We start from the raw sequence: 14318 nt of genomic DNA, 5'->3' as shown, positions 1-14318 counted from the left end.
ACCCACTCTTTCCCTGAAAGAAAATTACATTTTTTATCTTCCTTTCGGTTCATTTTTATGTACAAGAAGTGCCTTTATTTTTCTTTCTTCAAGTAATTTTGCTTTGTATGAATAATAGCACTTCCTTAAACTTTTAGCATGTTTTGACTCTTAGCCCCATTGTCGCGTTGGTAAATGAAGTCGCACATAAGAATGTGTACTACTGGGCTTCCCTGGTGGCGCAGTGGTTGAGCGTCCGCCTGACGATGCAGGGGACGCAGGTTCGTGCCACGGTCTGGGAAGATCCCACATGCCGCGGAGCGGCTGGGCCCGTGAGCCATGGCCACTGGGCCTGCGCGTCCGGAGCCTGTGCTCCGCAACGGGAGAGGCCACAACCGTGAGAGGCCCGCGTATTGCAAAAAAAAAAAAAGAATGTGTACTACTAACACAGAAATGTGCTTAGTCTGCGTCGTTACTGCTGACTGCCATAATCTCTTTTTCTATTGTGGCAAATTCACATGACACAAAATTCACCATCTTAACCATTTTAAAGGGTACAATTCAGTGGCATTTAGTACATGAGCAGTACAGCCATCACCACTGCATTTCTAGAACCTTTTCATCCCCCCAGAAGTAAACCCTGTACATCCCCCTCCCAAGGGTGTAACGATCACTCATCTACTTTCTGTCTTTATGGATTTGCTTATTCTGGACATATAAGTGGAAGCATATAATATGGTCTTTTGTGACCGGCTTCTTTCACTTAGTATGATGTTTTCAAGTTTTGTCCATGTAACATGTTTTCAGTACTTCATTCTATTTTTTTAATAATAGCTCAGTGATATTCTATTGTGTGGATATATGACATTTGTTTGTATGTTCACCAGTAATAGACATTTGAGTTGTGTCCAGCTTTGTGTGTGTGTGTGTGTGTGTGTGTGTGTGTGTGTGAACAGGTTTGACTGTTAAGAATAATGGTGCTCTGAACATTCTCATAGAAAGTTTTCTGTGGCATATGTTTTCATTTCTCTTGGGTATGTACATAGGAGTGCAGTTGCTGGGTCAAATGGTAACATGTTTAACTTTCTGAGGAACTTCTGGACTGTTTTCCAACGTGGCTGCACTATTTTACGTTCTGACTGGCAGTGTATGAGGGTACCGATTTTTCCACATCTTTATAAGCACTTATTATTTGACATTTTCATTACAAGCATCCTAGTGGGTGTGGAGCAGTGTCTCATTATGGGTTTTTTTTGTTTGTTTTTTTTGTTTTTTTTTTGCGGTACGCGGGCCTCTTACTGTTGTGGCCTCTCCCGTTGCAGAGCACAGGCTCCAGACGCGCAGGCTCAGCAGCCATGGCTCACGGGCCCAGCCGCTCCGCGGCATGTGGGATCTTCCCAGACCGGGACATGAACCCGTGTCCCCTGCATCGGCAGGCGGACTCTCAACCACTGCACCACCAGGGAAGCCCTCATTATGGTTTTGATCAGCGTTTCCCTGATGACTAATGATGCTGAGCATCATTTCGTCTGAGTTACCTGATTTATTAGCATCCAGTTGTCCATAGTGTCCCTTTATAATCCTTTTTATTTCAATAAGGTTGGTGGTAATATTCCCTATTTAATTTCTGATTCTAGCAATTTGAGTCACTTCTCTTTTTCTTGGTGAGTCTAGATAAAGATTTGCCAATTTTGCTGATCTCTTTTCAAGAACCAACTTTGGGTTCTGTTGATTTTTTGTATTGCTTTTCTGTTCTGTCTTTCGTTAATTTCCACTCTAATCTTATTTCTTCTTGCTTTAGGTGGAGTTTGCTCTTTTTCTAGTTTCTCAAGGTCAAAGGTTCAGGTCTTTTTTTTTTTTTTTTAGGTGAAATTATTTATTTATTTATTTTGTGGGGTTCAGGTCTTGATTTGAGGCCTTTCTTCTTTTTTAATGTAGGCATTTACAGCTATAAATTTCCCTGGGAGTGCTGCTTTCACTGCATCCCATAAGTTTTGGTGTTGTACCTTCATTTTCTTTCAACAATGAATTTTCTAGTTTCCCCTGTGATTTCTTCTTTGACCCACTGGTTGTTTAAGAATTATTTAATTTCCAAATATTTGTGAGTTCCCCAAATTTCTGTCTGTTATTGATTTCTAGTTTCATTCTATTGTGATCAGAAACATACTTTGTATGATTTTAACCCTTTTAAATTTATTGAGACTTGACATGGCCTAACATATGATCTTGGAGAATCCATTGAGAGAATGTGCCCTTGAGAAGAATATATATTCTCTTGGGGGTGGAATATTCTGTAGATGTCCATTAGGTCCTGCTAGTTTAGAGTGCTGTTCAAGTGTTCTATTTCTTGCTGACCTTCTGCCTAGTTGTTCTATCCATTTTGAAAATAGGGTATTAAATTGTCCAACCATTGTTGCTGAGTTGTCTGTTTCTCCCATCATTTCCCTCAGTTTTTGCTTCATGTATTTTGGTTATCTGTTATTAGGTACATACTTACAATTGTTTATAATTGTTATACCTTCATGATACCCTTTTTCATTATAAAATGTCCCTATTTTTATCTAGTAACATTTTATTTGGTCTTAAAATCTATTTTGTCTGGTATTAGTGTAGCCAGTCCAGCTTTCTTGTGGTTGCTGTTTGCATGATATATATATTTCCATATTTTTTACTTTTAATCTGTTTGTATCTTTGAATCTAAAGTGTCTAAAATCTCTGTTTTTTGATTGGACTGTTAAATTCATTCACATTTAATGTTATTGATAAAGTTGGATTTGTGTCTTCCATTTTATTCATTCTTTTCTAAATGTTTGTATTTTTTTGTTCCTGTATTCCTCCTTTACGGCTTGCTTTTGTGTTGCATATTTTCTAATGTAAGATTTGAATGTTTAATGGGTTTTTTCCCCTATATATTGGGTTGGCCAAAAAGTTCGTTCAGGTTTTTCCATACCAGCTTATTCCCTTAGTTGTTACTCTAGGGCTTACATTATACACCTTTTTTTAAATTTATTTCATTTTTGGCTGCGTTGGGTCTTTGTTGCTGCATGGGCTTTCTCTAGTTGTGGCAGGCAGGGGCTACTCTTCATTGTGGTGTGCGGGCTTCTCATCGCGGTGGCTTCTCTTGTTGCAGAGCACAGGCTCTAGGTGCGTGGGCTTCAGTAGTTGTGGCATGCAGCCTCAGTAGTTGTGGCTCACGGGCTCTAGAGCCCAGGCTCAGTAGTTGTGGCACACAGGCTTAGTTGCTCCTCAGCGTGTGGGATCTTTCCGGACCAGGGCTTGAACCTGTGTCCCCTGCATTAGCAGGCAGATTCTTAACCACTGCACCACCAGGGAAGCCCCTCACCTTACACATCTTATCAGAATATGTTTCAGATTTATAGTAATTTAATTCCAGTGTGACACAGAAATGCTACTCCTATATAGCTCTGTTCTTTCTTCCTGGTTTTATAGGTATATATAACAACAATGCCTACATATATATGTTACATCTATATATGTTGCAAACCCAACAAAACACTGTTATATTTATTACTTTATATAACGTTATGTCTTTTAAAAATGCTGAAAGAAGAAAGAACTACAGTTGACCCTTGAACAACATGGCTTTGAACTGTGTGGGTCTGTTTATATGTGGATTTTTTGTTTTCACTGTATGCTTACTTCAGTACTACATGATCCACAGTTGGTTGAGTGCACAGATGTGGGACCGTGGATACGGAGGGCCAACTCTAAAGTTATATACAGATTTTCAACTGTATGGGGGGTTGGTGCCCATAACCCCTGTGTTGTTCAAGGGTCAACTTTATTATATATTTATGGCTTTTATTATATTAGCCTCCTTTCTTCCCATTTCTAGTTGTCTTTGTTTACTCCTGTGGATTTGAGTTACCATCTGGAGCCATTTCCTTAGCCCAATCAAGCTTTGCTCCTGTCCACCTCTTTTGTGCTCTTATTGGCCAAGATATTACATTTCTATATGTTATAGGACAAATACTACACCTATATACATATTATTTTATGCAATATATTATTATATTTTTTAGGAGAAGAAAAGAAATAGGCATTTATAATGTCTTTTATAGTTACATGGTTACTTTATCAGTGCTCTTTGTTTTTTTGTGTGTATGGATTCACATTACTGTCTGGAGTCATTTGCTTTGAGCCTGAAGGGCTTTCTTTAGTGTTTCTTATAGGGTGGTCTGATAGCAATGACTTCCCTCAGTTTTGTAGTGTCTGGTGATGTCTTCACTTTGCCTTCATTTTTGAAAGATAACTTCTGGGAATAGGATTCTTGGTTGACAGGTTTTTTTTTTTTCTTTTGAGCGCTCTGAATATGATATCCCACTGTCTTCTGGCCTCCATGATTTCTGGTGAGAAATCTGCTGTTAATCTCTTGCAGATCCCTTGTATGTGATGAGTCACTTCTCTCCTGCTGCTCTCAAGATTCTCTGTTTTTGTCTCTTAAAAGTGTGTCTTTTGGTGTGGACCCTACTCGGAATTAGTTGAGCTGCTTGGATGTGTAAATTCATGCCTTTCATCAAATTTGGGAAGTTTGGGGCCATTGTTTCTTCAAATATTTTTTCTGCATTTTGCTCTGTCCCCTCTTCTGGGATTCTCATTATGCATATGTTGGTATGTTTGATAGTTTCCTGCAGGTTTCTTAGGCTCTGTTCATTTTTCTTCATTCTTTTTTTCTCTCTGTTTTTTGCATTGCATAATATCTATTGATCTGTTTCTGAATTTGCTAATTCTTTCTTTTGTCAGTTCAAATTAACTTCTGAGTCTCTCTAGTGAATTTTTAATTTCAATCATTATGCTTTTCTGCTACACAATATCTATTTGGTTCTCTTTATATATAATTTCTATGTATTTATTGATATTCTGTATTTCATGAGGCACCTTCTTTTACTTCTTCATGCATCGTTTCTTTTAGTTCTTTGGATATATTTACAATGGCTGCTTTGAAATCTGTTAAATCTCCAACATGTGACCTCTCTCACAGTTTGTGTTGCCTGTTTTTTTTCCTGTGTGTGAATCACAGTTTCTTGTTTCTTTGCATTCTTTTTTTGTCTCTTTTTTGTCTCTTAAATTTTCTTTTTTTTTTTTGGAACCTGGACATTTAAAATAATATATAATATTGTAGCAACTCTGGGTACTGACCTCACCTCCAGGCTTGTTACTGTTATTTGCTTGTCTGTTTGTTTAGTGACCAGCTGGACCAGGTTCCTGAGCTCTGTCTCACCCCCACAGTGGGACACCTCTGAAGCTGCTCCTTGGAGAGTGAGGCCTTGGCCATGCACCCTGTCACCCTAGGATGACCACGATTTTAGCAAGGCTCTCTTTGACCATCTCTTTCCCTGACCATAACCAGCCTTTAAGTTCCACTTATTGCTGGCTGATTGCTTTATTACTTTCCACCCCACTGTGGGGGTGTAAATTGCTCTACAGGCTGATCCAATTACTTTTTTTTTTTTTTTGGATGTGGGTAAATCTCACTTTAATTGCAAATGGCTTCATTTACAGCACATTCAATAATGAACAAACAGGAGAGCTGTGACTTTTGAACATATGAATATATAAAAGTCCCTTGAAATTCAGGTAGTCAAGATAAGGGCATTTCGCAAGGAAAGCACCCCCGCCACCTCCCATTTTTCTGAAGTCTGTATTACACTCATTTTAAAAGATGACGAGGCATACTCAGAAATTCAAAGTAGTAGGATGTGCCTTGCAGGGAGAGAAGAAAACTTTTTTACAGATTGTTGGGTAAATACATATCAGCAATTCCACTTGACAAAAGCTGATGGATGTCCTCCCTGAGTCAGGCTAGGCTCTGAGTGGGGATGGGAAACTGTGAGAAAGGGAGAACCTGATACAGCACAGTACCAATCGGTTCCCCTCTAACACACCGTGCCGTGACCCCAGACATGGGTGTACAAGAGCAGCCACCAGGGTGGTGACTGACTGTCCTCACTGCCGGCAATTGACAAAGGGTCTCAATTTAACCCGTGGACAAAAATCCTTGACCAGCAAACTCAAATTGTCACTGAATTTAAATCATAAAGGATCTAAGGAAATTCTTGTTTTATTTATGTGTATATATGGACTCCTTACACGATTAACATTCCTTTTCTCCTAAGGGTTTGTTCTATAAACTGGAGTGGCCTAAGAAAAGCATTGTATAATTTTGATTTTATTTTACGCTTTCAAAAGAGAAAGGAGGGAATGGAGAGAAAAGTGTCACAAATTCTTCAACTCTGGGGCTCAGCACGTACAACAGACTCCTCGGGGACAAAAGGTTCATCCGGATTGTTGGGTAGTTTCAATGCTGAGGAAAGACTAGGGGAGCCCACCCCAACCCCACAGAAAGAATTCTACAGTTACTCTATCACGGTGCTCTAGCTAAAGAATAGGTTTCAAACTACAGAGAGTTTCAACTTAACATCTAAAATTTTAAATTGTAGCCTTTCAGCAACAAATAGGCACAGAGAGCTCATCTCAGAAGTAAAATTAAAGAACTATTTCTCTGATGTATGAAAGTCAAGCCATCGCTCCCAGCTATGCCACACTTCCAGGCTTAGGCAGACACATAAGGTGGTGGCGGCTCCTTGGCAGCGCCATTCACAGTGGCATCATTGTACGGGGGTAACAGCACCATAGTGTCATTGCTGGTAACATAAACCAGGACAGCAGAGGAGTTCCTGCCGTTGATGTATCGGTAGCAGTTCCAAACACAGCTAATCAAGTAACCCTTAAATGTCAAGATGATGCTGATAAACAGAAGAATAATAAGAACCAAACAGGTAGGATTCACTGACATGATATCATCTTTGTAAGGAAAATCAGGAGGCAGCTGTCGTATGTATTCCTGGATGGAGTTTGGATAAACAAGCACAGTGACTGCAACCAAGGTGTTCAGGGCAAAATCAAAGATCTGGTAACAGAAAAATGGGATGATCCAAGCTGCGTGTTGCTTGTATGCACCATAAGTAGCCATTGCACAGATCAGGATCATGAGAAGAGAAATTGCGATAGCAATGCACATGTTGGCATCATCCATGAGCTCCAAGTCACCTCCGAGTTCAGAACTTGAAAAGCGATACTGATCTGGATCAGCCAGGGCGGGCGCTCAGTAGAATCAGCAGTGCCACGGTATTGATGATCAGGTACCAGACGCCGAGCAGGATGGTGCCGGTGTGGACATGGCAGCACAGGCAGCAGCTGTTGGAGTAGAACCGCGTCTAGGGGGCCACCGTCTTCATCGCTCGGGCCGCCGGCGCAGTGGCGCGAGCGCGCGCCCGAGTTTGCAGGAGCTTCGGCCGCGTGGGTCTGGGCCCGCCGCGCGGCTGCTGTCGGCTCCCTAATCCAATTAAATTTGAGATTCTTTATAGGGATAGTTTTTGAGATCAGTGTTTGAGATACTTTTCAGACTTCAGGAGAGCTCTTCTTAGCTGTTTACTTCTGTGGTTCTCTTTGGTAAACTGGCCAGCCTATGGTTTAACTCCTATCTCTAGGCTTCTTTTACTTGCTTTTTACCATATCATTCACTGTTATCCTTAGGCCTGAACTTCCTCACACTCTTGCCAAAGGAGTGGGTTCCTGTGGAGATTCGGAGCTCTCTGTCTTATCTTCCCTTGTGCAAAATATCTGAGCCAATGCTCTGGATCAGGGGGTGGGGACAATGGTGTGTTTCTCTTCAGCGGCTGGGCACTCAGTGAAGGGGGTGCAGCTGTCACCTCTGGTCTTCTTGACTTGCCTCTTCTGCTATGAGACCTCTGCTTTACAAATAAGCCAGTACGAGGATGACCTGGACCGCAGTATTCTCAGTGTACCAGACCCAAAGGAGAGCGTCCATCCCATAAATGGTGGCTGGACAGAGGAGGGGGGGCCCCCACTCCTGACTGCACTTGCCCAGAATTTGGTCTCTGCAGCAGGTAATTGGGGGCGGCATGAGAAACACTGAAATCCTGCTTCTTCTGGGAAGATTCCGTGGCTCTCCAGCTGGGATCTGGGAGCTGGGAGGAGAGGGAGCTGTGTGTTTATGGTTGAACCATGTGGAATGAAGTTTTCATCGTGCTCAGCTGAGAGAGGGGAGGAGAGGGTGGGTCATGGTTCAAACACCACAGACTCTTGCTGTTCTGAGTTTTAGCACAGTTTCTTCTTCAAGTGTTTCTGTATTTGCTCTATGTTCCTAGAACCATTTCCAGACACTTTATTTTTTATTATTTTTTATTTTTTTGCTGTACGCGGTCCTCTCACTGTTGTGGCCCCTCCCGCTGCAGAGCACAGGTTCCGGACACGCAGGCCCAGCAGCCATGGCTCACAGGCCCAGCTGCTCCGCGGCATGTGGGATCTTCCCGGACCGGGGCACGAACCCGCGTCCCCTGCATCGGCAGGCGGACCCTCAACCACTGGGCCACCAGGGAAGCCCCAGACACTTTAAATGTTTGTTTATTTTATAGTTCCACGGGGATGAGGTCCCGTGAGTTCCTTGGGCTGCAGAGCTGGGAGTCAGTCATTCCCAGCTCTTCTCTTGCCTCATGGATTTCCCAACTGGGAGTCAGGACCCAGTCCACTGTCTTCCAGGCATGAGTGTCCTGGTCGATCGTCTGCAGAGATGACCAGAATGACCTCTCCCACCCCTGTATGCTGTTTCCCTTCCTTTGGAATCTAGACTGGCCTTGCGAGTTGCTTTGATCAGCAGAAGTGGCAGAAGAGACACCACGACAGTTCCGGGCCTGGACCTAGGAGGGCTGGGAGCTTGCACTTACTCCCCAGGAAGTGAGTGCCGTGTAAAGAGGTCAGGACAGATCACTGAATGAGGACAGATGCCTCAAGGCCCAGCCAACAGCCACCACAAAGACTGCTGACGTTTGAAAGGGTGCAGGCGGCAGTCACAGGAAAAGAGAGGCCAGGCGACCCCCAGCTCTGTGCCATCTTAGCCGAGGCCTCAGCTACAGGGATGAGACCATCTCGGAGCCCCAGCCTCAGCTGATGGCTCGGCTGATACCATGTGGGGCAGAGATGAGCCGTCCCTGCTGGGCGCTGACCACACTCCGGACCCACAGAAGTGTGAGGCCTCAGGTGGTTGACGTTTTAAATCACCAAGTTCTGGGGCGCTTTGCTTGGCACCAACAGAAAATAGACATGGGACCTCAGTTCCCTATAGCAGAAGGCAGCCCCTGGAACACCCTCTTTCATCCCAAGCTGGGAGGGAGCAGACCTCACCCCCCAAAAGAGGACTTACGGTCTTGCCAGGACCTTTTCCAAAAGACCCCCTCACCCCTCCCAGCCTTTCCATAAAGCCCTCCCTGTAGGCTTTTTTGAGAGTTGACATTTGATCTTGGAATTGTACATCTGTTGTAGATTCTCAGTCAGATCTTCGTGTTTAGCATACTCCTGCCTGCGTATTTATTTATTTACCTGTATTTTCTCTGGGTCCACCTGTGAACTCCTCAAGGGCAAGAACTTTGTTCACTGCTGTATCCCCAGCCCTCATGTGTGGCACACAGGAGGTGCTCAGTGACTGTTTGTGGGGTGAATGTGCCTACTTTGTGCCAAACCCTGTGCTGGGCTCAGTGCTCGCTCTGGTATTATGTCAGCTACTGGCAGCCGACTCTCGTGATGCCCAGACCCCTCTGCCCTCCTGATTCCAGCACAGCGTGGTGGTTGGTTCTGCGCATCTTTGCTCGCGTCCCTTGTCAAACATGCCACGGCATCTCTTTGCTTTGCTGCCTCAGAGCAGTAGAAGACTGCCGGTCCACAGGCGGGTGCAGTTCAGAAGTGCTGGAGCTCACACACGGGGCCGGGGGCGGAGAGTGAACGCCTCGGTCCTTCTGTCCAGCGCACAGACCTGGGGTGTGTTCTGCCTGGTTCCTCTTAGGTCCCAGCAGGACGGAGCCCCACTGCCCACGGCGTTGACCAGCTTTTAACAGATTCTTAATTGACTTCCCTTCCTGCCCTGTCCTGCTGTTTCTGCTCCATCATTTGTGCTTCCCAGGGTCACCTTCAAAAGAAATTACATGTCCTAAATATTCGTCTCAGGCTCTGCTGTCAGGGGAACCCAAACTAAGACACTGAGGTTCTCTTATTTGGTGTCACAATAACGTATGAGGTAAGAGGTATTGGTCCCATTTTATAGGTAAGGAAAGTAAGGCTGAGTAAGATTTAGATGTCTGGATGACCTTGCAAAAGCCACCCAATTGCTCTCAGCTTTAGTGTCCTCACTGGTAAAATGATGAGGTGGGATCCGATGCAGGCTTTCATACAGAGCAGAGCCAGGAAGTAAAGGCACAGAGCAGAGCCAGGAAGTAAAGGCAGGCAGCCAGGCCTGCAAGGGCTGTGGCCGGCTGGAGCGCCCTGCCCCGTCCAAAGCGGGCAGCCACCCCTCGGCCCCAGGCAGCCAGGCCTGGCAGAAGGGCAGGCCCAGTGCTGCTGTATCGCCCACCTGTGCACGAGAAACCAGACTCATGTGAACTCTCTCAGGCCTTAAATGGTGGCAATAAATTTGAATTAGTTTAAACCCTGTGCAGACTGAAAGGGGCACAGGAAGCTTTCTGGAGTGATGGGAATGTTCTCCATATCGATGGGACGTATACACTTTCCAAAACTCAAAATAGGGGCACTTACCTTTAAAATAGGGGCACTTTATTAGTAAGTTGTTTCTCAATATGGTTAATTTTAAAAGAATAAAAGAAAAAGACCCCAGATATGGCAAACAAAATACGTTCCTTTGGAATTCTATAATATTCATGGAGCTTATTCTAGTACGCAGTCGAGGTTCAGAAAGCAAAAACCATCACAGAGTTTGGCAAAGAGAAATGAGCTCTCTGAAAATGCATGTTGCATGCTGACACTTTTCCTCCTTCACCCCAGAAGAATCATCCGTGTGTTTGGGTTTCTCTCCTTCTTTAGGATACTGGAGAAAACAGGTGGACCATATCTCCGCTCACCTCAGGTCTTACGCTCAGAACAACCCTGAATTCCGGGCCTTGATTGCAGAGCCCAGGATGGGAAAGGTGGGTGGCCTCTGAGCAGGACTTCCTCTCTGGAGCATAACATGGGATCAGGCTGAGGTCGCTCACACGGACTGTCCTGAAGTTGCACTTTACTTGCCCTTTCTCTTTTTCCTGCCCCACCTTCCATGCCTCCTTGCCTTATTTGACATCCAGGAAAACTGGCTCAGAGAGATTTGGTGACCTGCCCAAGACTATACTCTGGGTCTCAGGGGATTCAGGATCTGAAGCAGGTCTGTCAGACCGCAGGGATACTGCTGTTATAAAGACACACATCTGTGAGAAGACCTTTTCCTCTGTCATGAGACTAAAAGAACCTTTCAAAGTTAGCCCATCCCCTCCTCTGCCACCAAGTTAGGCCAACACTGGAACTGTGTCATTGTCAAGTAGTTTCCCATTGTCAGTTTCCTTTGATAATCTATTTTGGTGGTTTATTAATTCCTTGGCCTAATCTAGGGGTCTCAAAACTGTGGCCTGTGGGGCAAATCTGGCCTGCCACCAGTTTTGTAAATCAAGTTTTATTGGGTCACAGCTACACTCATTCATTTACTTATTGTCTGTAGCTGCTTTTGCACTGCAAGGGCAAGGAGCGTATGGCCCACAAAACCTAAATATTTACTATCTGATCCTTAAAGCATTTGCTGAGCCCCATTGATCTAAATTCCTCCCGCTATTTACAGAGACAGCTGCTCATCTGAATACTTGGCCCTTGATTGCCAAGGCCTGGCCCTCCCAGGTTACTTTTTGCCAGGTGATGACTTGCAGCCATGTGGCTTCATTAAGGTGTGTCTCTTATAGAGAGTATCAATATGGGTCTTGCTTTCTTAACCAATCTGGCAGTTGCTCTTTGATTGGAGTATTTAGTTCATTTATAATTAATGGAATTATAGAGAAGGCTGGATTTGTGTCTGCCATTTGTGTCCTATTTCATCTAGTTTTTGTTTCTCTTTTCCTGCCTGCCTTTGTGTTAATTAAATGTTTGATTAAATGTACAGCTTGGCATCTCAGAATTTCTTGGCCGTGGCTCCGGGCTTTGAGTCCCACACTCATGGTTGTGAATTCTCTCTAATACTTTTTTACAAGCTCATCTCTGCTACCGTCCATGAGGATGGCTATGAAGTTAGCATCAGGCTGAATTATATTCAAGTCTCAAACAAGGTGAGTAAAACCGCCGGAAGTTATTCATTTCAAAATTGACTGACCTAGTAAATGGTAGCTTATGATTTATTGAAATGCTTCTGCATAATTCATAGAAAGGAAGAGTTTAGAATATTATGAAACTTAACTGGAGGCCAGCAATTTCATAGAATTAGATAAATAACTGAGCTAAACCTCAGAGAAGCCAGCTTTCAGGCACATAAAGATGTCATAAGAACAGAAAGGAATTATCACCCACCCTATTGGTCCTGTAGTTCTCAGGTTTATTTATACCCACTGAAGTCTGAGTATAGGCGAAAGACTGACAGAAATGTTTGCTGATATGTACCTTGACCTATTTGCCTATAAAAATAAGCCGTACTTTGTGGCCATGTCTCCCTTGATCTTCCCTCTCATTTGGTAACTGGAACATTGCCACGGAGCCCATAAGTGTGTGACAAACATTAACTGATACAGGCAGCTTTAGTTTCATTGGACAAGAAGTCACAACGTACAAAAGGATAATTAATGGATTGAGAAGAGAGTGAAGAAGGCAAGGAAAAGGAGGGGAACTGGGGCCTGGCCGTGACCTGGCAGGGTGCTCACGATGTCTCTAAAACTGGGACAGATAGCTGGGCCCTGCCTGACCCACAGGGAGGCTGGGAGTGTCCAGTGGGAAGATACATGTGAATGTGCTTTGTAACCAAGGAAAGCACTAAATGCTGTGTTTTTGGTTGTGTGGCTGCAGCAGAGCTTGGGCGAGGAGGTGCTTCAGGAGAATGGGACTGAGGGACGCAGAACACGGCGAGTCACACCACACAGTTGTCCCCACTTGAGGCTGGGGGGGAGGGGCATAACCGCTAGGGCAGGTCAGCACTCACCGACTGAGGGCAGCTAGAGACGGGGGTCAGCTGTGAGCTGTTAGCAGCCACCGTGGCAGCTGGGATGGCACCTGACTGGTTAAGGGGAACTGGACAGACACAAGAGCACCTGCAATATGCTGTCCATCTCGTAGAAATCGGGGATGTGTCCCCGGTTCTGTGTGTGTTTTTTCTTAGCCTGCGTGTTCTGTCCTCAGGAAGTAGCAGGGGGCTCCCGATGGCAGGAGCAGGGTGCCACGCTGTGGAACCGGTCCAGGTGGATACAGAATCCTGGATCTGGCCTGTGTATCACCCATCCTCATTTTATAGACATCCATGTAACCTCATTTTGCTTTGACAACCTCTCTTTGAGGCTGGTCATAATATTTCCACTTTACGGGTGAGGAAACTGAGGCTCAGAGAAGTTAAGCAACTTGATTCTTCCAAGGCCCCTAAGCTACTAAGTGACCAAACCAGGATACAGACTCTGCAGCCTGAGCCTCCCCGTCAGGCCACCCTAATCCCAAGACATGGAAGGGTTGTAAGCACAGAGGGACACAGTTACGTTTACATTCATTGTATAAAGGGGCTGGGGCAGCCACAGGGAAGGTGGGCTGGCAGGAACCTGTTTGGAGGCTGTTGCGATGATCTCGCTGTGAGAAGAGGGGCCAGAATGAGGAGTTGCATAAGAGACAGAATGGACAAAACATCACAGTGAGGTGAGGGAGGTGTCTGGAAGCGTGGTCACGCTGCAGGCTTGACTGTCTGGGTAGACAGGGCTGTCGTTAACAGAAAGAGGAGCAGGTGAGCAGGGAGACCATTCTGCTGGGACGCGGCAGCCTCATCTTTCATGGTGCTGGAATTTTTTCATTGGCCAGAACCTTTACCTGAACAAGACGGTGAAGTTCAGCGACCACTTTCTGAGCAGTGTCACCGAGGGAGGGAACGGGCTTTTCGGCAGTGGGTCCAACCTGGGTGAGTTGTCCCCTTCCGGGGACTTTAAAGCAGTTGACCAGTTCTATATGGATGTTGTTACAGGAAAGTAAATCCTACACGTTCTCATCACGAGGAAAAAATTTTTTTTTCTATTTCTTTCATTTTGTTTCTATATGAGATGATGATGTTCACTAAACTTCTGGCGGTCATCATTTCATGGTGTATGTAAGTCAGATTATTCTGCTGTGCCCCGCTGCTGTATGTCAGTTACATCTCAGTAAACCTGGAAGAAAAAATAATAATTAAAAAAGAGAAACCAAAAACAACACAGTGACTTGGCGAGGATGGAGAGAACTGCTTAAGATTTGCCGGCCCAGCCAGGCCTCTTACTTTC

General features: G+C 44.7%; 1 protein-coding gene and 1 pseudogene across 2 annotated transcripts in view; one reads left to right on the top strand and one right to left on the bottom strand.

Moving 5' to 3' along the window:
- Positions 1-14318, top strand: part of DZANK1 (double zinc ribbon and ankyrin repeat domains 1) — a 74945-nt gene that overhangs the window by 48997 nt on the left and 11630 nt on the right. The window contains exons 13-15 of one of the 2 annotated variants that reach the window (XM_024753733.1): positions 10888-10994; positions 12075-12149; positions 13867-13963. In XM_024753733.1, coding sequence (XP_024609501.1) covers positions 10888-10994; positions 12075-12149; positions 13867-13963 — 279 coding nt within the window. The remainder of the gene's footprint in view (positions 1-10887; positions 10995-12074; positions 12150-13866; positions 13964-14318) is intronic. The other variant, XM_024753734.1, reaches the window with a different exon arrangement.
- LOC112405372 (lysosomal-associated transmembrane protein 4B-like) lies at positions 6554-7253 on the bottom strand (annotated as a pseudogene).

The sequence above is a fragment of the Neophocaena asiaeorientalis genome, unplaced genomic scaffold (assembly GCF_003031525.2).
Source record: "Neophocaena asiaeorientalis asiaeorientalis breed wild unplaced genomic scaffold, Neophocaena_asiaeorientalis_V1.1 scaffold302, whole genome shotgun sequence".
Classification (NCBI taxonomy): domain Eukaryota; kingdom Metazoa; phylum Chordata; class Mammalia; order Artiodactyla; family Phocoenidae; genus Neophocaena; species Neophocaena asiaeorientalis.
The sequence above is the reverse complement of the archived record's forward strand: the minus strand, read 5'-3'. Positions and strand labels throughout refer to the sequence as shown.